We start from the raw sequence: 22,325 nt of genomic DNA, 5'->3' as shown, positions 1-22,325 counted from the left end.
AGTATACTGTTACGGGGAAAAAATACTGAGTCAGGCACTTGAAAAGAAACATTTACCCTCCCTATGTAGTCCACACAATAATTAGGTTTAGACAGTAAAAAACAAATCTACTTAAATGACTTTATTACTAATCTTTTAATTATTATATTCCCAGTGACCTAACTCAGAATATATGGAAGAAAATAGTGGAATGGTTTTTCCATAGTCAATTTAAGCTACTTCAGAAACTGCAGTCCCTGCTTTGGAAACATGGAGTCTTACCCACTTACCAGGAAAGTCTCCCAGTCCTCATTCTTTAATAAAGTTTTTGAGAAAGAAAAAAATCTATCACTATGTGAACTCAATAAATATTGGAAAATTAAAACTAAGTGATCGTTATCTCTACCATACTGTAATGAGCTATTTGAGTAGGATCATAAATCTTGAGTTTGGTTATAAAGACCAACCTCCTATTTGGTGAGAAATTATTAATAGAGAATAAAAAAGAAATAGATCCATTCAATGTTTCAAATTCCTCAGATGCAGGTGGGGCAGCTACCCCAGTGTACTGCCGAGTGGAGATGGCCAGTAAGGCTTAAAAAAGCAAAACTCTTGCCTTCATGAAAGAAGCATGGGAACAGGGTTTAGCCAAGAACAAAAGTAGTCCTTTCCTAAGAAAAGTTAAATCAGACCCCTTCTCTTCTGATTCTTCAAGAAGCAACATCAGCAGGCTTAAGCATTAGTAAAATAATAATGAATTAGTAAAAAAAAAAAAAAGAAAGAAATATAAATAAGAGAGCATGTGTGTGTAAGTAGAGGTCTGGGAGAATTCCGCCCCCCCCCACACACACACACCCCCGCTTCGCCTCTTTTAAAATGTGAATCTTCCCAGGAGTAGTCAGCCAACACCTTTACCTGCGAAATCTTCGGCGGAAAGAGTAGGGCCAGGACATAAAGTAAATTAGGAGAGAGAGGAAAGGTAACCTTGAGAAGATCTTAAGGGAGAAGGCGGGGGGAGAGGTGGTGCTTGGAGAGAAGTTTCTCATTTTACCTTAAAGTTACCCTAACTGGACAACCTTTTCTGCCCCTTCATCTCTCTAGCCTTACGCGGGGACCACATATTCTAATTCATACAATATTAACAAATCGTAAAGCAAAGTGCCATCACACCTTCAGCAGTTTGCGGGCCTGCGTGGTATTTCAGCTCAAATGTTCGTCTCTAGAAACACATTTTAAAACGTTGTAACCTGGCACACGGGCTCTCACACCAACACTGCAGAAGGTGGCGCCGTCTCAAGGGCGCGCGCCCTGACCCCGGCTCCTCTGAGAAACAGCGGTCGGGTTTCACCTTGAGCAGAGCCCCGCCCGCACACCTCTGGGGTCCCGCCCCCGGCCACAGTCATTATATTCTCCCCCGGGGGCGCCTGCATCCCTGCCAAGCCACGCCGCAGGAACCGCACTCCCGGGCCGCGTCACTCTGAGGATGGAAAAGAGGGCTAGGAGCTCCTCCAGAGACGCCCACAGGAGAGGCAGCGGCTCCTCTCACAAGGAGAGCAAGAGGGCGAAGACAGACAGGGCCGGCCGGGGCCGCGGGCGCCGGAATGCCGAGCGGGAGCAGCCGGCCCTCGGGCGGGCAGGGAGCCCGGGCGAGCCCCGAGCGCCGGCAGCCACTGTGGTGGACGTGGATGAAGTCCGGGGCTCTGGCGAAGAGGGCACCGAAGTGGTGGCGCTGCTGGAGAGCGAGCGGCCCGAGGAAGGTACAGTGGGCAGGCTGAGGCCCCAGGAGGGGGTACGATCTTTCCAGGTGGTACCCAAGAAATGTCAGTTGGGATGCAACGAGTCACCGCCCTGAGAGCTACAGAGGTCAGAGCAGCCGGCTGGACCTGCTCAGATTCCCAGGAAATGAAAGACAGCGAGTTAGGACCCGCTGACCCACCAGCGGTGGAGATCAAAATGCATCAGAAGAAATACAAATAACATCCACTAAATACCATTGTTCCTAGGGGTCAGCCACGGTTGGGAGGTGGGAGGGAGTGTGGTCCAGGTTGGGGACCAATATGCCAAAGGAACCTTGCAGCTGCTTCTGTGGTTGGAAGAGTATGTGGGCCCTTAGTTTAAGAAATGCACGAGCTGATGATTCAGGGTAGTTTGTAGCTTATTCTCGGCTTTTCATCAGACTTAACCTAAAAGCATTTTACACTTTCCTTGCACTGATCATTCTCTCTAAAAAGTACAGACATAGAGCCAAGTAAAGAAAAGTCACGTCTCAGCTACCCATTTGATCATAGGCAGAGCCTTACTCATCTATCAAATGGGAACACCAACAGTACCCACCACAGAGGGTAATTGTGAGGCTAAAATGAGCTAACATAAACATTAAATTGAGCTCACATAAAATGAGCTAAGATAAACACTCAAAGTGCTTATCTTACACAAAACCTGGAAAGTATACATATAATATAAATGTTCAGAGCAAGAATCTTTGCAAGCTAAAAGAGGCAAATTAGACCAAAGGGAGGGAATCACAGGGAAAAGGATCTCTGGCTTCTGCAGGTGAAACAACTCTTAGGAACAACTTTATCTGCTTCCAGTCCTTTTTTTTTTGGGGGGGGGGGGGGCACATCTTGTGGCATGTGGAACCTTAGTTCCCTGACCAGGGACTGACCTCATGCCTCCTGAAGTGGAAGGTGGAATCTTAACTACTGGACCACCAGGGAAGTCCCTGATTCCAATCCATCTTATAATGAATGAAGAAAAACTCATTACCTTAATTACAGGATGAAGGAGGTTTAACTTTAAAGGAAGGTAAATAAGGAATAGTGTTACACTACTTTCTGCTGACTGCTAAATTTTAACATTTCCCAGCTAACAGCACCGCCCTATATGCTGTAGCATTGAAAGCTTTGACTTGAGAAAGATTCCAGCAGTTGGGCTGTGGTTTATGTTGACTATGTAAATGCTGTTTTGCCTACCTGATGCCTTTTCATGGATCAGAAATTTCTGATTATTAAAGCGTTATTGGATTCACTGCTACATTAATGCTGAGATTAGAGGTCTGGTAAATATTGTGCTTCAGATCATATGGGTGGGGTAGGAAAGGAAGGGAGCCCCATTTTTGGACCCCTCCTTTGTGCCAGGCGCAAGCTAGGTGCTTTACTGAGTAGTATCATTCCCATGGCACAGATAAGAAAAAATGCTGAGAAATTAAGTAACTTGCCCAATACCTACAGGTGGAAACTAGAGAAGCCAGAATCCCAGAATAAGTCTTACTGAAAAGCCCATCCTTGCCGGGTGCTGTGCCTGATTTCTGGTCATGGTTCCAGCACTGCCACCATCGAGCGGTGGCCTTGGGCTAGTAGCTTCACCCTGTGGGCCTCATTCAGTCTCTTCAGCTATAAAGTGACTACAGCTAGCAGCCCCCCAAGTAGTGGATGAGTCATCTTAAGGATGAGACCGGCTTGCTGAGTCCTTGACTGAGAGCTTTCTGTGGTTCCCAGAGGAAAGGGGAGCAGACACAGCAATACCCCCTCTCCTCCTCATGTAGCACCACATTTCTACCATTTCTACCAGGCTACCTAAGATTGGGAGAAACAAAAAGAAGCTTCACTTCATTGAAATGTTGGGGATTCTCGCACTATGGCATATCTAAAGGCTCTTCTGGCTTTAACTTGTAATGTTTCATTATTCATTTAAACCTAACAAACTGGATGTTCAAGGAACTCATTCTAAGAGAAAAATGTTAGTAAAACTTATAAGTTATATTTGGGTACAGATATTAGTTTTCTGTTCATATCCCTAACTATGATATGAAGGAATTTTGAGGACTTTCTTCACTTACAAAATGTAAATTTTGTCTGTATGTGCATTTATTTATTTTTACTTACCATGGTTATCACTGGCAAGTGAAATATTATTATAAACATGTTTAAACATGGCAAGAACACTACTATTGCTCTCAGGAAAGAATATTGTAAAAACCAGTGTGATGCTGATAGAGTCATCTCTCCCCAGACAGGTTGCATGAGAAATAAATTCCATGCAACATGAATTTGTTTGGAGAAAACATCACCTAGTCAAATTTTGGGAAATACTAGGTTAAAGTTTAGAAGGCTTCTTTGCTGAAGGGATTCTCCTAGCTTCAATATGCCCATGACTGTTGGGAGCTGCAGGAAGGGAACACCATAAACAGTATTTTTCTAAGCTCATTTATTCCGGGAACTCTTGATCTGTGGAGCACCCTGTGGGACTAGTGTTCTGTGGGACACCATTTGGGAACCACCACAGATTGGCATTTAGCACTGAGGTTAGTTTTGTGCTGGTGCATCTTGTTTATTTGCTCTCTTCAATTAATCTGCACATCAGTTTGGTGATGACCTTTCCAGTTATTTTCCCAGCATGGAAATAAAATTTTCAGGCCCGCTAATTAGTTATCCATTTCCATCCCTTCTCTTAAAAATAGACTTCTTATCATTTGTAATCTTTAGTCACATTCTAGTTCTCTATGAGACTTTTTAAAACTGACAAATAGTGTCCCTTTGGCCAATATTCTAGTACCTAAAGATTAAAATTCTTCAGATTTCTGTAACTATTGCATTTAAATCACTTTCAAGAATTATTTACTGAGTGTATGTTTCAGGCATTATTCTAGTCCTGAGACAAGGCCCTAAGAAGCTTGTGTTCTTGAGATGAACTTTCCCTGATATAAATACCATTTCATTTATCACTCAAGCAACCTGGATGGTCTGTAATCCAGTTCCTTATCACCTTTTGATAGGCACAGATGGGCTAATATTACCCCACAAAGGTGATTTTCAGAGATTGTCTAAAGATCCGCACCTTTACCCGAAGAAGGGGCTCCCAGGAATTCTCTGGTAGTCTAGTGGTTATGAGTTGGAACTTTCCCTGTGGGGGCCCTGGTTCTGTCCCTGGTCAAGGGGATCTAAGATCCCACACGCTGTGGGGGTGCAGCCAAAAAAACAAAAACAAAAAACAACTTAAAAAGAAAACAAGAAGGAGCTCTCATGGAGAAATTTCAGTTATTGGAGCAAGTGATAGATGGGGTTGTAATTTCAGGGAAGATAAGCCGCTGGACACATGTGTTTTGAATCACTTCAAATAACAATACCACACACACACAAAAGAAAACAGTTTAGTGCTTTTATGTGTATACATTATTTCATCCTTATGCCAGATATGAAATATCCCATGAGACAGTTATTATGAAATAGTCATACGATGAATAGCATTTCCTTGAATAGATGAGGAAACTGAGAGGTAGTATGCCTTGCTTAAGGCCATTTGAACAGAAAATAGTGGCACCAGAACTGGAGCCCAGACCACATGTCCAGATACTGTGCTTGTTCCGGGGTACCCACCGCTGCCTTTCCGGGAGCCTGGTCCACCTTCCATTGGCCCCCAAAGCCCATCACACTGACAGGCTCTGGGAAACAACCACACTGACGTCCAGCTCATTCTACTGTTTCCAGCAAAGTCTACAAACTGATCCGACCCTAATATCAAGGACTGAGCTACAGGTGCTAGTCAATAAATGTGTTCCAATATAATCATTCTTTTTCTTTTTCCAAGGTACCAAGTCTTCCAGTTTAGGGGCCTGTGAGTGGCTTCTTGTCCTCACATCCCTGCTCTTCATCATCGTGACCTTCCCTTTTTCTATCTGGTTCTGCATAAAGGTGAGATTCCATGAGGACCTAACAAGTAATTTTCTGGCGCCTCTCACTGGCTGCCCTATGTCCACTCTCATTTGTGTGTTTTGGTACTTCCTGTCTGCTCTGCATGGAATGCACTCATTTCCACTCATCTTGCAGAAGAGCTCTTACTCTTTTATACCTGCTCAAAGATAATGGAGAAACTTTCCTTGATACCTCCAGACTGTCATTCCCTTCCTTGTGCTCGCATCTCCCCTAACTTTCACATCCATTCTAGCAATTACCACAAGTATAATATTTGTGGATACCCAGTCCTCGCACCAGTATTCTTGGACTTCCCTGGTGGCTCAGCTGTTTAAGAATCCCCCTGCAATGAGGGAGACCTGGGTTTGATCTCTGAGTTGGGAAGAGCCCTTGGAGAAGGGAACAGCTACCCACTCCAGTATTCTGGCCTGGAGAATTCTGTGGACTATATAGGCCATGGAGTCCCAAAGAGTCAGGCATCACTGAGTGACTTTCACTCACTTAAATCTCTGCCATTAGACTGAGAGCCCCTTCAAACAGGACCTATATCCAGTTGATCTACACTCTATACTAACACAAAGACCGGCCCAGAATAGGACATGATGCCTGTTATTAACACATCCAGGAAACCTCAGGCAGCTTTAAGAGGTCACCAATGACAAACATCTTGGGCCCATAGGTGGTGCTAGTGGTAAAGACCCCTCCTGCCTGCCAATACAGGAGGCAAAAGAGGTGAAGGTTTGATCCCTGGGGCCAGAAGATCCCCTGGAGGAGGGCATGGCCACCCACTCCAGTATCATTGCCTGTAGAATCCCATGGACAGTGGAGCCTGGCAGGCAACAGTCATAGGATCACAATGAGACACAACTGAAGTGACTTGGCACGCACGCACATGTGGTTACGTGTGTCTGAAACTGCCCCTGAAGTAAATGAAGACTTGGGTCTGTTCGGGAAGAACATACCAAGATGAAATTAGAAGTGCAAGGGATGAAAGATTGAGAAGTAGGGAAGGGAAAGCCTTCAGAGAATGATGCAGATCTAACACCTGTGATCTGAGAAGGGGAAGGAAGGATTGGACAGAAGGAGCCTCAGACTGTGGGGCGCCTTCAGGAAAGTCTTGGCCCTACTGAAAGGGATCTCCTGAGCAAAGTTTGCCTCATAGATGAGTCTCACAATGGACAGAAATGGCCAGGCCCTGGTATCCCTGCCATTCTTAGTCACTGGCCGGAGCAGCCGGGAAGAGCATGTCTTTGGCGGGAATGCTGCAGATGCTGCTGAGGCTGTAGCCAATTTTATGCAAGCTTTCCTTCCTCCTCTTCTTCTCCTTCATCTTCATAAGACGGTGTCGGATTTTGTCAAATGCCTTTTCTTCACCCATTGAGACGATGACATATTTGCTCTTTATTCTCCTAGTGTGGTATATTATATTCATTGAATTTTGGGTGTTAAATCAACTATATATTCCTAGAATAAGTCCCGTTTGGCTAGGGTGTATAAACCTTTTAATATGTTATTGGTGTCAGATTGTTTGTTGTCTTGTTGAGGAGTTTTGCATTTATATTCATGAGAGATATTGGTCTATACTTTTCCTTTCATGTGATGTCTCTGTCTTTTTTTTGGTATCAGGGTAATCCTGGCCTCAGAGAATGAGGTGGGAAGATTTCCCTCCTCTTCAATTATTTGGGAGAATTTGTGAACTGCTGATAATTCCTTTTTCAATGTTTGGCAGAATTTACCAGTGAGGTCATCTGGCCCTGGACTTTTCTTTGTTGGAAATTTTTAAACTACTAATTCAATCTTTTAATTCTGGGCCTTTTTCACTTTTATTTTTCCTTCTTGAATCAGTTTTGGTAGTTTATGACTCTGTAGGAATTTGTTTATTTTTACTTGTTATCTAATTTGTTGGTGTATAGTTTTTCATAGTATTTTCATCTATAATCTTTTTTATTTCTATAAGGATAGTAGTGATGTCTCTGTCATTCCTCTTTGGCTCCTGATTTCAGCATTTAAATCTTCTTTTTTCTTGGTCAGTCCAGCCAAATATTTGTCAATTTTGTTGAACTTTTCAAAGAACCAGTTATGGTTCTTTGGGTTCAACTATGGGTTCAATTAATTTTCTCTAATGTTTTTCTATTTTCCATTGCATTTATTTCCACTATAATCTTTTTTCTTTCTGCTTACCTTGGGTTTAGTTTGTGCTTCTGTTTCTAACATCAAAAAATTATTGTATTATTTTCAGATATTTCTTCTCATTTATTATAGATATTTACAGCTATAAATTTTCCTCTAAGCATTGCTTTAGTTGCATCCCATTCATTTTGGTATCATGAGGTTTTGTTTTCATTCATCTCAAAGTGTTTTTCAATTTCTTTTGTGATAAATTCTTTGGCCTGTCAGTTAGAGTGTGTGATTTAATTTCCCAAATATCCTTTTGTTATTGATTTCTAATCTCATTTCATTGTTATAGGAGAATATACTTTGTGTGGTTTCAATCCTTTTAAATTTATTGAGGTTTTTTTAAATGGCCTAGCATATGGTTTATCCTGGAGATGTTCATGTTTTCACGAAAAGAATATGTACTCTTCTATTGTTGAGTGGAATTATGCATAGATATCTGTTAGATCTAGTTTACTTTTTTTTTTCTGTTAGCTCTAGTTTACTTATGGTGTTGTTGAAATCTTTTCTTTCTTAGTTAACCTTCTGTCTAGTTCTTTTACCCACAATTGAAAGTGGGATAGTAAAGTATCTAACTATTATTGTTGAACTGTCTATTTTTATCTTCTTTTGGTTTTTGACTTATATCTGCTGGAGCTCCATTTTTAGGTACATACATGTTTACTGTTGTTATACTTCCCTAATGCATTGACACTTTTACCATTTCACAATGTCACTTTTACCATTTCACAATGTCCCTCTTTATCACTAGTAACATTTTGGTGTGTTGGTTTTAAACTCCATTTTGTATATCAGTGTAGTCAGTCCTGCTATTTTTTGGTTACTCTGTGTGGTATAGTTTTTTCTATCCTTTTACTTTCAAGCTATTTGTACTTTTGACTAGAAAGTGTATCACCTACAGACAACATATAGTTGGCTGCAGGCTCTTCTTGAAGGGTGATCTGAGCATCTGCATGGCTGCCATAAGGTTTGTATGTAGCTAATAAGGGATTCATGTAAAAGCTATTAATGCATCAGTCACAGCAAAAATACAAGATTAAATATGCTGTGATTTCTTTGATTTGGTGGAAGCGATTATTTTTTAGACAATCATGAGTCCTTAATCAAAATTCTGTCCATAGCCTCAAAAATTAACATGGCCAATATACTTTTTCATTGGTTCCTGAAATTCTACATTTACAAAGTATGTATTTTGAAAATGTAAGTTTTAAGAGAAATTTTTTCTTGGTTCTCAAAACAAGAGATTTCTGATACTTATAATCATTGTCATACCAAGGTCTTTTGAAGACTTCATTTTTCTCTCTTAGAGTAATTCAAAAGTAATTACATTTCCCTTTAGGTTGTACAGGAGTATGAGAGAGTAATTATATTCCGACTGGGACATCTGCTTCCTGGAAGAGCCAAAGGCCCTGGTGAGAACAATCTTCTTTACACCCCACCTCCCGCAAGAGACTTGCCAATTTCATCAATTCATGTATATTTGTAATATGGCCCTCAGACTACATGAAGTAACTTGACTCATGATATCTTCATTTTTCAGTCTGTTATTTGTAACACCGGTTATTAAGAAATTCTTCAGAGAGCATTACTACCAGGTCACTAGCGACCAAAAGAGAGCCATAGGCCAGGGCCAGACTGGCAGAAGTAGGAAGTAGGTTAGGACCTATGGTCAGACACCCTATACATTATACTGGGTGGGTGAGGACTAACTAGCCAACCAGAGGCTGGTATCATGGTGCTGCTGTTCTGTTACCTCTGTGGCTCCCAGTATAAGAAAGACCACACAGAGGCTGCTGGCTCTAAAGTTTGTCACCTTGGTACACACATGGATTCAAAAACTAGTTTTTTATAGAGCACCTAAAAGGCACTAGTTAGGCACTAATGCTAACAATAATGCATAAGACACTCTTGTTAAGAGAGTTTAAATCTGGTGAAGGAGACAGATGTGTAACCTAAACTCTGGACAGGTCAGCACCATGACCAAGCTGACCATACAGCCCATTTTACTGGGTATAATCCCTGATTATGCCTGTTGTCTGGTGTAGTCCTTTTCTTTCACCCTTAAACATTTCCCATATGGAACAACAAATTATTTGGTAACCTTAGCAACAACAAACACAACACAGGGTGGAGGTGTGATGGCCCAATGGTCTATGCATAGACCATGGAGGCTAAGAAAAGTGATGGAGCATTCAACTTGACACCAAAAAAGTGAACCCCAAATAGCCTCCATGCCAGCTATTCACCTGTCACTTCCCTTGCCCCCACTCCCCTCTAGGCCTTTTCTTCTTTTTGCCCTGCCTGGATACCTACCACAAGGTTGACCTTCGTCTCCAAACCTTGGAGATACCCTTTCATGAGGTAAGCCAAGTGGGGGATTTTGCTTTCTGTCTACATTTTTCCTGGCTAAGCACTCTACCAATTCTGGCATAGAAGAAAATGACTATTCTTGCTCAAAAGCAGAAAAAAAGAGAGAGAGAGAGAGAGATTACCTCAAAATTTAAAACTCCTATACATCAAAGGACATAATCAGCAGAATGAAAAGGCAACTTATAGAATGGGGAAAAATTGCAAATATTCTCTCTTGTAAGAGGTTAATATCCAAAATATATTAAACCTTATAACTCAACAAGTCAGCAAACAATCCAAGTAAAATGGACAAAGGCCATAGTGATAGTTAATTTTATGTGTCAACCTGACTAAGGCATGGTACCCAATAATTTGGTCAAATACATCTGGATGTTGCTGTTATGGTATTCTTTAGATAAAATTAGTATTTAAATTGAATGACTGAGTAAAGAAGATTGCCCTCCACATATGATATATTGTATATACCTTGACTTGAATGGACATATTTCTCCAAAGAAGATATTCAAATAGCCAATGAACATGTGAAAAGATGCTCTGCGTCACTAAAATCATTAGAGAAATGCAAATAAAAAACACAATGAGATACCACCTCACATCTATTAGGATGGCAATTATTAAAAAAAAAACAAAATAATTTGTTGGCAAAGATGTAGAGAAATTGGAACCCTTGTATACTGTTGGTGGGAATGTAAAATGGTGCAGTTACTGTAGAAAACAGTTACTCAAAAATTAAAAATAGAATTACTGTATAATCTACCAATTCTACTTTTGGGTATATAGACTCCAAAGAATTGAAAGCAGGCTAATTGAAGAGCTGCTTGTATACCTGTGTGCATAACATCAGTTTTTCACAATGGCCACAAAGGTGGAAGCAATCCACGTGCCCATCAATGGCTGAATAAACAAAATGTAGCATATACTGACAATGGAATAATAATCAGCCTTAAAAATAGGAATGAAATTCTGGCACATACTACAACATGGATGAACCTTGGGTAAATTATGCTAAGTAAAATAAGCCAATCACAAAAAGACAAATACTGTCTGATTCCTTCTCTATGAGGAACCTGAAGTAGTGAAATTCAGAGCAACAGAAAGTGAAGGATGGTTGTAGGGACTGGGGGAGGAGAGAACTGAGAGGTGTTCAGCGGGTTTCAGTTTTGCAAGATGAAAAGAATCCTGGATGCTTGTTGTTCAACAGCGTGAATGTACTTAATTATACTGAATTGTGCATGTAAAAATGGTTAACATGGTGAATTTGATGTTCTGTTCATTTTACCACAATTAAAAGTTAAATGTTGAGTTAACATCTAGACTTTCCTGTTACTGATTCAGATTTATAAGCCTTTCCTAAATGGTCTCCTACTTTCAGTTTGAGGTTCTTTCTCATTCTTTCTTTTGGCAAACAGAAATGTGAATAAAAATGATATATGTTTAAAAGGCTTATTTTAGATAATAAAATGTAAAAAAGGAATAAAACATACACCTAATCCTGTTACCCATAGAGTTGTTATTTTGGAATGTATCCTTCAAACTTTTCTATATATGTGGTTATACTTTCAGACAAGTATATATATATATATATATATATATATATATATATATATATATATATCATATATACATCATATATATCAATTATACCATACATACTATTTGGTCACCTGTCCTTTTTCACTCAAAAATATACTGTTACCATCTTTTTATGTATTAGCTATGTTTCTACCTCTGTTTTAAATAGAAACACAGCATTTCATTGTGTGGATTTTACTCAATTAATTTACTTAACTAATTGAGTTTAGTACCTGGAATTTACTCAACTAATTCCCTATTGTTGATATTATTTCTAAACTTTTTTGGCTGCTGCACTGCATGGCATGGGCTTCCCTGATGGCTCAGCGGGTAAAGAATCCACCTGCAATGCAGGAGACACAGATGTGGGTTCGATCCCTGGGTCAGAAAGATCCCCTGGAGAAGGAAATGGCAACCTGCTCCAGTATTCTTGCCTGGAAAACCCCGTGGACACAGGAGCCTGGTGGGCTACAGTCCAAAGGGCTGCAAAGAGTCAGACATGACTGAGCACACAGGCACTCATGGGATATGGGATCGCAGTTCTCAGACCAGGAATTGAATCCAGACCTCCAGCAGTGAAAGCTCCAAGTCCTAACCACTGGACTGCCAGGGAATTCTCTAATTCTTTTGTACAATAAGCAATACTGTGAATCACATCTTTACAGTCAAATCCTTAAAATATATCCTTTTGTCTAAAAAAGGAAATGTTGTACACATACATCTCTTAGGGCTTTTGATATGTATCACAAACTGCCCTCTAAATATACACTCAATACACGTGAGTACTGGTTTCCCAGAATGTGTTGCTCTTTTAGCAGATTTTTTTGATGTCAGTTTAAAAAGACCTGATATACAATCAACTGGATGTTTTCATATAAGAAAATTATTCCTGATTTTTTTACAAAAGGATTTATAACAGGATTCCTTTAAATTGAGTTGTTTAGTATATTTAATACAAACTCCATAATTTTTTTCAATATCTATTTTGATTAAAGACTGAGCCAACTACTCTTCTTTTTTTTTCTTACTATTATCCTTCTCTGAGAAAATATCCTTTGAACATATTTAACCCCTCTATCCTTATGTAGGAAAGAAGCCCAAGAATCAGGCCTGTCATCCAAAAAATTTTTTTTCTGCCTAGATTGTAACCAAAGACATGTTTGTGATGGAGATAGATGCCATCTGCTACTACCGCATGGAAAATGCCTCTCTTCTCCTAAGCAGTCTTGCTCATGTGTCCAAAGCTATCCAATTCCTTGTGCAAACCACCATGAAGCGTCTCCTAGCACATCGATCCCTCACGGAAATTCTTCTTGAGAGGAAGAACATTGCTCAAGATGTAAAGGTACTTAGATGAATTTAATACCAAGTATGTTGAAATATCCCTTTACCTTTTATTCCTTTCTTCATTGACCATTGACTGAATCTTCCATGTGCCATGCATTCACTGTTAAAGGTACAGTCCCGAAAGGAGCTGACAGTTAAGAGGCTGCCAATCAGACCCTGAACCGGTCCTAGGGACCCATCTGTGTGATTAGTCAGTCATTGCCTCACTTTTTCTTCTCACCCTCTCCCAGTGGCTGGAAGGAGGGGTTGGTGGGATAAAAAGATGATAAGGAATGAATCTGGGGACCTTACAGTCTAGTTGGGGAAACAAGCAAAGTTAAATAATGATAAAGACTGAAAAACTTTATCAGGTTAAAAGAGGCAAAATATCACAGACCTTTAAGTGGTTGATTACCCAATCAATGATCCAGATTTGATTGAGTTGGGGTGAAAAGAGAGAAAAACAAGAACTGCCTCACAAGCAGCAGCATCTAGCCCTGCAGAGAGCAAGCTCAGCAGCTTCGCTCACAACCAGGGTGGGTGTCTGCGATTCTTACCAAGACAAGTTGGCAGAGGTGTTCAGAAGAGAGATGAGAACAGAGCAGCATTCTAGGTAGCCGGCCAGTCAAGTGGCAATTACCATCAGTGATGGAGGCTGTCATTGAGGCCAAGAGGCGGCCAGGCCCTGAACTGAGTTAGGAGGCTACGATCAAGTCTAGCTAAAGGAAGACCTCCAACAGAAGCAACAAAGGATCGAAGGCACTGATAATGATTATTCTTGATGAGGCCTAGGCAGACACAGCTGAGACAATGAGATGTCCGAATGTTTGTGGCTTGTCCAATTCATCACTGATAAAACTGCGATTAGCGTCCTAGTGAAAATGGAAGAATTCAGGAAATAAGAGAAGCTGAAAAGAGAGAGTTTGAACAAGAAGACACAGGGAAGTTGCTGCTCTGGAATTTAAAAACCACTCTTGTGTACTCCCCTCTATCCTCCCTTCAACCCTCTCTTTCTGTTCATCCCTCCTCAAGGGATAATGGATAAGGTCCAGACGCTTGACATTCAAGCTTGCCCTTGTTATGCTGAATTATAATTTACGTATTTACACATTTGTTTTCCCAGATCTTGGACTCCATTCTGTCAGGGGTCATATTTTATTCTTCTTTTTGTCCTTAATACTTTGTTCTGGGCTCTTACACAGAAGCCAGATACTGGGTTTATGGATGAGTGAATAAATGACCCAACTGTTGTAGCCTCACCTTTGCCATCTTGCCTCTGGTGTGTCTGATACTCTAGGCGAGTGTTTCTCCAGCGTTCAGTGTATCTGTGCTTCCATGCCTCCTCTCGGGCTGTTCCTCGCTGAGTCGGATGTGGCTGAGCGTCTATGCACAGCATAGCTGTGCAAATACTTCCCTTTTCCCCACAGGCAAGAGTGTATTGTTCTTTAAGATGCCACCTCCTCTGTGAAGTCTTTTTCAACATTTCTTCCTCTCAACCCCTAAAATTAGTCTTCTCAGGGTTCCCAGTGTACTAACTATCTAGTCCCCAAGAAATCATCAGAAAGAAGTTAAAAAGGAAAAAGAGTATGGCCCACCTGTTGCTCCATGCCTGCCCCTCCTTTCCAGAACCCACAGTTCATTTTCTTCCTACTCTTGGGATGGGGAGGTAGGGGAGACGGGTGCCACCAACAGGAAGTGAAAGCTCCTGTAAATGAATATTATATGGAAGAGAATTTCCTATGAGAGAGAGACTAAAAATACTGGTTCCCTAACAAATGCATTTTAGAACAAATTTAACAAACGTGCTGTGTGCTCAGTCGCTCAGTCGTGTCCAACTCTTTGCGACTCTATGGACTGTAGCCCGCCAGGCTCCTCTGTCCATGGGATTCTCCAGGCAAAAATACTAGAGTGGGTTGCCATTCCCTTCTCCAGGGGATCTTCCTGATGCAGGGATCGAACCTACATCTCTTACATCTCTGCATTGGCTGGCGAGTTCTTTACCACTAGCGCCACCTGGGAAGCCCCAATAATAAATGTATTTTAGAGCAAATTTAACAAATATACCATCTCTATTATTTCTTATAGCTTTTGTAACAAATTGCCACAAATCACCACCAAATTTATCTTATGGTTTCAAGGCCAGAAGTCCAAAACACATCTCACTGGGCCAGAGTCAAGGTGTTAGCAGGGCTGGTTCCTTCTGGAGGTTTGGAGAGGAGAATCCATTTCCTTGCCCTTTTCAGCTTTGGGTGGCCGCCTGCATTCTTTAGATCATGGCCCCTTCCTCTGTCTTCAAATCACAGCACTCCAACCTCTGCTTGCATCATCACATCACCTTCTCCTCTTCTGTAGCCAGATGTCCCCCACCCCAACCACACTTCTCTCTTATAAGGACCCTTGCAGTTGCTTTTTGGGCCCACTGGGAAGATCCAGGATAAGCCCTTCATTTTAAGAGCCTTGAACTTAAATTGCATCTGCAGAGTTTCTTTTAGGGTAACATTCACAGGTTCCAGGGATGTCTTTAGGAGCCATTAGTCAGCCTACCATACCATCTTTAATTCCACAAGTATTCGTTGAGTGGCACTGTGCAAACTAAACAGTTTTTTTGCAAGGCCTTATAATGTTAAGGACTGATGCTGAAGCTGGAACTCCAGTACTTTGGCCACCTCATGTGAAGAGTTGACTCATTGGAAAAGATCCTGATGCTGGGAGGGATTGGGGGCAGGAGGAGAAGGGGACGACAGAGGATGAGATGGCTGGATGGCATCACCGACTCAGTGGGCATGAGTTTGAGTAAACCCTGGGAGTTGGTGATGGACAGGGAGGCCTGGTGTGCTGCGATTCACAAGGTCGCAAAGAGTTGGACACGACTGAGCGACTGAACTAACTAACTGTAATGTTAAAATGAAAAAGGGAGGGACATAATGTACTTTCAGAAGAAATGTGCTTTCTCAGTGCCGTGGCCATCGGTGCACCCAGAGGTTCTCACTGATGTCTCAACTCTTCCCCCCACAGGTTGCCTTGGATGCAGTGACCTGTATTTGGGGAATCAAAGTGGAGAGAACAGAAATGTGGGTAGGAAATTAACCAGGAGGAACTATATGATAAAGGGAACTATTTTGATTTTATTTATTTTTTTTAATAAATATCAAGTATTTTTTTATTTTTTTATTTTTTTTAATTTGATTTTATTTTATTTAAAAACTTCTACTTGAAAAATTATTTTCATTGAATGAGTACTGTAGCCATATTAGCATAAATTTGGAAGAAAGGAAAATTTATGTATTGTCTCATAACTATAACACAACCACTATAAACATCTGGGTAAATAACTGTCATATTTTCTATGAATTTAAACATTTTTTAAGGTAAAATTCACATAACATAAAACTCATCATTTTTAACCATTTAAAATTGAAACTCAGTGGTTTTTAGTGTATTCACAGAGTGACACAACCACCACTCCCATTTAATTCCAGAATATTTTTATCATCTCCCAAAGGAAACCTGTATCCATTAAGCAGGAACTCTTCATTTCTGCCTCAACCCCCAGCCCCTGACAACCACTGACTCCTGTCTCTCTAGATTTGGCTATTCTAGGAATTTAATATAAACATAACCACACAATCTGTGGCCTTTTGTGTCTGGCTTCTTTCACTCACCATAATGCTTTCAGTGTCCCTCCGTGGTGTAGCATGAGTCAGCACTTCATTTCTTTTTACAGTTGAATAATATTCCATCATGTGACTGGCTACTCCACACTTTGTCGATCTGCTCTCAGTTGATGGACATTTCAGTTGTTTCCACTTTGGGGGCATTTATGAATCAGGCTGCAGTGAACATTCATGTGCAAGTTTATATGTGAACACGTTTTCACTTCTCTTGGGTATGTACGTAGGTGTGAAATTACTGGATCATCTGGTAACTCCATATTTAACTTTCTGAGGAACTGCCAAGTTGTTTTCTATGTACTTTTTATAGTTACAGTCAGGGGGAAAAAATCCAGTTTTGTATCTTTTATTCAGTACATTAAGTACTTGATCAGTTCTACCCTTTTCAATTCAGTTCTCTTTTGTCAACTTAGATGACTTCCCTCATTATTAACAGTATGGCTCTTCAAGGCTGTTGTTCATTATTCAAATTTAATAGCCGGAGTTCAGATTAAACTTTAAGTGGGAAAATTATCATAGTGTTATGTGGGCCAAAAAGTTCATTCACATTTTCTGTAAGATGCTATGGAAAAACCCAAACAAACTTCTGGGCCAATCCCAATACATCAACACAAAATCTTCTTTACTTGTAAAGAGAAAACCACAGCTCTACTACAGCATCAGTGATAATAAAAATCCACATTGGAGGCACTGATACTTAAGCCCCTCTTCTCTGCCCACTGTCTGTGCAGAGGTCTAGAGTGGTGCAGTCTGCTAAATCAGAATCCACTGTGTATCATGAACCGAGCGTAGAGAAGGTGGCAGGTCTGTCTGAAAGCTCCGGCTGCTAAAGCTGTGCTGAACACACCTGCCCACCTGCTTTCTCTTTCAGTAAGGACGTGCGCCTGCCGGCCGGGCTGCAACACTCATTGGCGGTGGAAGCTGAAGCCCAGAGGCAAGCCAAAGTGCGGGTGAGCCAGCCCTGAGCAGGCCGTCATCCCGCACAGCGGAGGACCATCAGAGGAGCTCCAGAGAACCCAAAAGAAAGCCTCCTCATGGAGAACATTGCCCCTTCACTCCTCACCTATCCATCCAGGCGCTGGGGGGATTCTGGCTTGTGCACACACCATGCTATTAAGATTATTCTCCTTGAGCATGCTCACAGCCTCCTAACTGACCAGTGCAACATCTCTTTCCCTGTTACACCCTCTCTCTGACGCTATTGCTAACAGTGACCTCCTCCTCCCTGAGTCTTGCCTTCACTCCCTCTCCCTCGATGCGTCTCCCCGAATTCCATCCCTCTTCTCTAGCACTGACATCTCTCCCTGGGTGATATCCGTCACCTGTCCCCTCTAGGTTAATGACAGCCAGGCCTATATCCTTAGCTCTGTGCAAGCTCTGGAGGAACAACCATGTCAGAGCACACTTCCCTCATCTCTAGAGCCCAGGGGAGGCTGTGCTACGCATGGCCTCTGCTCAGGCGTGCCAGTGAGAAGATGTGGCTACCAGAGGATTGGATGTGGGTGGGAAGGGGGTCAGGAAGAGGCAAATGAGGGCTGGAGGGGAGGCAGATTTCCCATTAAAGAACAGAAAGTAGCTAAGGAAAAACCCATAACTACCTAAGAGGAAGGATAACTTTGGAGCATTGGTGGACGAGGATGGGGAGGAAGGCAGTCCTCTGGGCAGAGCTGCTTCTAGATCTCTGAGTCTACTGCCCTTTGCCCACTTTAAGGGGACATTCGGGTGGTGACCTTTTTCATGCTTTTTCTTCTGAAATGCTAACCTGAGTTAGGAGTCATTCTTTCAGAATTGCATGTCTTTGCCTAAAATGCTGGCCAACCTTTCCTCTAAAATGGCAAAACCCTACTACTCTTCCAAGGTCCATCGGACATAGTAACTCCCCTAACACTTCATCTCTACTCGTCATGGCTCTTAACAAATTCTGCACCAAGTTACAATGGACTCTTTGTGACTCCATAGATGGTAGTCCACCAGGCTCCTCTGTCCATGGAAGTTTTCAGGCAAAAATAACTGGAGTAGGTTACCATTTCCTCCTCCAGGGGATTTGAACCTGAGCCTTATCTCCTGCACTTCCAGGGGGATCCTTTACCAAGCGCGATCTGGGAAGCCCATTACAATTAATAGTATATCTCTCTCCCTAGATCAAGATCTTAAGAAAAAAGGCAGTCTGCCCCCCTGTGCTTAGCAGCACCTGTCCCATAGTAGATACTAATGCCTGTTTGTTGAGTCACCCTAAGTAGGATTAAAACCTTCATGGAGCGAAGAAGAAAAATCACACATTGTTTTTCCTCGCATCCCTTGTCTAGATGATCGCTGCAGAAGGGGAGAAGGCCGCCTCCGAGTCCCTGAGGATGGCGGCCGAGATTCTATCAGGCACGCCAGCTGCTGCTCAGCTTCGGTACCTGCACACCCTTCAATCCTTGTCCACAGAGAAACCTTCCACAGTGGTTTTACCTTTGCCATTTGACTTGCTAAATTTCCTGTCTTCTCCAAGCAATAGAACTCAAGGAGGCATCCCCTTACCAAATCCTTCCAAACCTGTTGAGCCGCTGAATCCTAAAAAGAAAGACTCTCCCATGTTGTAGGAGGAAACAAGGATCATGTGACTGCAAAGAGGGCTCCATATAACAGCGACATCCCCGAGCAAGGCCCTCGGTCCTCAGTTCCCGCTCTTTCTTTTGTTGCCATGTGAAATGCCCTTGGAATGCATGAAGCCCCAGTGCGGCGACACACACAGGAAGACAGTGAAATCATGTAATGACAGAAGCCATGTATCATGTTTAGGTGGATCATCTGATCAGAGGAATTGTGGGGAAGAGCTTTAGCCAGCATTGTACTTTGGAAAGAATTTTGAGTCTACATCTGGCTGAATTTTGACTTCTGAAGATGTAGTTCAAATGTCCTTTTCCCTAGATGCCCTCTAGCCCCTTTGGGGAGGGTTCTGTTGCTCCCACAGCCCTTTCTACATGCCCCTATCATTATGCTTATCACACTCTGCTGTAATCTCATACTTATGATTCAGGCTTCTCTCCTACTATGAACTCCTCAAAGGCACGTCTTAATAATTCCCTGTCATTCCACACTTGAGCTTGTATGCTCCACCCAAGGTGTTTTGCACCTGACTCTGATAGCTGCACCACAGTGACACGTCTGTATTTCTGAGTGAAAGAGAGAGAGATACTTATGAGCACATATGCCAGTACTTGAGCTGGATATAAAATGTATACCTAATTAAAGAATTTCAAATGAATTACTTTTATAGAGACTCTTTTTTTTTTAAATAGAGAAATAAAAGGATAAAAACACATACCTGGTACATGTTGCTTATAATCTAAGGAAGCATTGTGATAAATACAGGGCTGATGTACTTTCAGTATAGAATTTACCAGTTGTTGGCTTGGCCAAAAAATTTGTTTTGGTTTTTCTGTAACATCTTATGGAAAAACCCAAATGAACTAGTTTGCCAACCCCATATTTATTCTTTAAATACTAGTAACATTATGTGATCTACCCATGCCCTAATTTAAGTCTTACTTTCCATTAACTTGTCCTATATAAGTAGAAGTATATAGCTACAGAAAAAAATTAGCCAAGTAAATAAGCATAGTGAGGTATATAGGAAATTCTCCAAAAACTTAAAAAAAGTAATAACATATAGAACATTACTAAATTTGCAAAACTATAGCAAATCATGTTAGTAAAATGCTACATATAATGGCAATTTCCATGCTGTTTGTACAGAGGGAAATGGTGGTAGCTATCATCAGTGGGTCACTATTTGGTGATTTTTTTGTCCTTCAATCTGCCTCTTTATTCCCCATGTTATTTGATGTCATTATTTTGTAATGAGTAATGATCAGCTACATGGTGACAGATGGAAACTAAACTTTTGATGGTGAATATGCTATAATACATAAAGAAGTCAAACATAATGTTGTACACACAAAACTTACATAATGTTATATACTAATGCTGCCTCAATTTTAAAAACTTCCTAATAGCACATTATAATAAAGCTGGACAAAATGATGCCAACCTTAGGGTCATCACTGTCATACATCTCTAGGCTGCCTCCTCATCTCCATTCACAGCTGGGAAAACTACACATTCTCACCCAATCTTACTAACTTAGGATTTCAGCCAAGCAATCCATCTTCCCAAGGTTACACTGGACGTATTAGATGACTTCAAAACCCATGTATTCCTACACCATGCCAAATTAATTGATATAACAATCTGCTTATACTAATTATTGAGACTATAACTTTCAATTTTGTTTCAAAAGACTCTTTCATCCAATTCTGAAAAATGCTTCCATATCTTATTAAAAGTCTTTCCAGTCCTTCCTCCCAAAGATCATACTAGTTAGCGGAGAAGTGGCAGTGCTGAAAGTCATGGATTGAGTCACCTCTGCTGGAGGAAATGCAGGATTCTAAAGCCAAAGGAGCAAGAAAAGTTCTAAACCATGCAGAACTGCCAAAATACAAAATGTGGAATCCAAATGGCTGTCAAATCCAAGTAAGTCAAAGGCAGCTGACAAAAATTGCCAGAACCAAGAATATGATGCTAGAGAGGAAACCAATCACTGATGAGGCAGTGATAGGATGAGAGTTGGGGTGGGGTTGGGGGGAAAAACTCCTGGGTGATTTCCTAGAATAGCTAATATATTAGGCTTGCAGCTTGCTTTTGTGGACCAGCTAGGGCACGGTCATAGATGGTCCACCCCATTTAAAGGACCAGTGGCAATTAGAGCCTCCTTGAAGCGGGAGGTATTTCTCATGACCACTGCCCATACCCATCCAAGTGTACTGGTTACTGGAGTTAAGGTGGCATCAAGGATAGCTGGTCACTTTTTGCCCCATACAGATGGTTCCTAATTTCAGGGTGGCAAATGCTGGCATGAGCAATGAAGGAAGTGGTAAGATCATGCTGGTTCAGGCATAACCAGAGACAGGAATAGAACAATAAGTGAATGCCAGGGTAATAATACAATGATGGCTTTTAGGACTCTTAATAATTCATTAGAGCATGGTTCTTTTTGTCAATGGCAGATTTGTCTATGTATCTGGGGAATGCCTATGGGTGATATCTGGGGTATCACCCATTGGTTGGTCTCCTCTGATGTCTGTCTCGAGTCAACATTTAAATTGTTCACTGCCTTGCAGAGGGTACCTTCCAGGTGTTCTTGAGTGATCTATGGCATCTTTAGGTATTAACCAACTTTTAGTTAGGGTAGGAGGGCTTGATGGGAAGGAATAATGGGGATAAGCTGCTATGTAACTGTTCTGGGTGAAAGGGCATAGTGAGTAGTCAAAGGCAAATTCTTCAGAGACTACTTAGTGAGCTGATAGTGTTGTCTACAAGGTCTCAGCAGGAGAAGTCTTATTTCTTGGAACAGTAACATTCCAACTGTTACTGATCTTGAAATGATAGTAGAGGACAAGCTGGACACTATAATCCAAAACTAGGATACATACTAGGGAACAGTTTTTCTCTGGAAATTTACTTTAATGTTAACAGAGTAGCAGTATCTTAGTTCAGG

The 22,325-nt window shown here is 41.4% G+C and overlaps 1 protein-coding gene across 1 annotated transcript; it reads left to right on the top strand.

Annotated features, from left to right (window-relative positions):
• The first annotated feature begins 1,462 nt into the window (after positions 1–1,462).
• On the top strand, positions 1,463–19,368 carry NPHS2 (NPHS2 stomatin family member, podocin). Its single transcript, XM_061161257.1, has 8 exons — positions 1,463–1,736; positions 5,566–5,669; positions 9,184–9,256; positions 10,123–10,205; positions 12,928–13,131; positions 16,128–16,183; positions 17,655–17,733; positions 19,090–19,368. The coding sequence occupies exons 1-8, from the start codon at positions 1,463–1,465 to the stop codon at positions 19,366–19,368; spliced, it is 1,152 nt and encodes a 383-aa protein (XP_061017240.1).
• Positions 19,369–22,325: the final 2,957 nt, after the last annotated feature.

Source organism: Dama dama, chromosome 14, assembly GCF_033118175.1.
Source record: "Dama dama isolate Ldn47 chromosome 14, ASM3311817v1, whole genome shotgun sequence".
Taxonomy (NCBI): domain Eukaryota; kingdom Metazoa; phylum Chordata; class Mammalia; order Artiodactyla; family Cervidae; genus Dama; species Dama dama.
Note: the sequence above shows the minus strand (reverse complement) of the source record. Positions and strands in the feature narration are given on the sequence as shown.

Bases quoted from the DNA above. Each gene is read 5' to 3' on its own strand.
- NPHS2 (XM_061161257.1), top strand. From the start codon at position 1,463: ATGGAAAAGAGGGCTAGGAGCTCCTCCAGAGACGCCCACAGGAGAGGC. The intron at 5,670-9,183 runs GTGAGATTCCAT...ATTTCCCTTTAG, and splicing joins CTATCTGGTTCTGCATAAAG to GTTGTACAGGAGTATGAGAG. The intron at 16,184-17,654 runs GTGGGTAGGAAA...TTTCTCTTTCAG, and splicing joins AAAGTGGAGAGAACAGAAAT to TAAGGACGTGCGCCTGCCGG.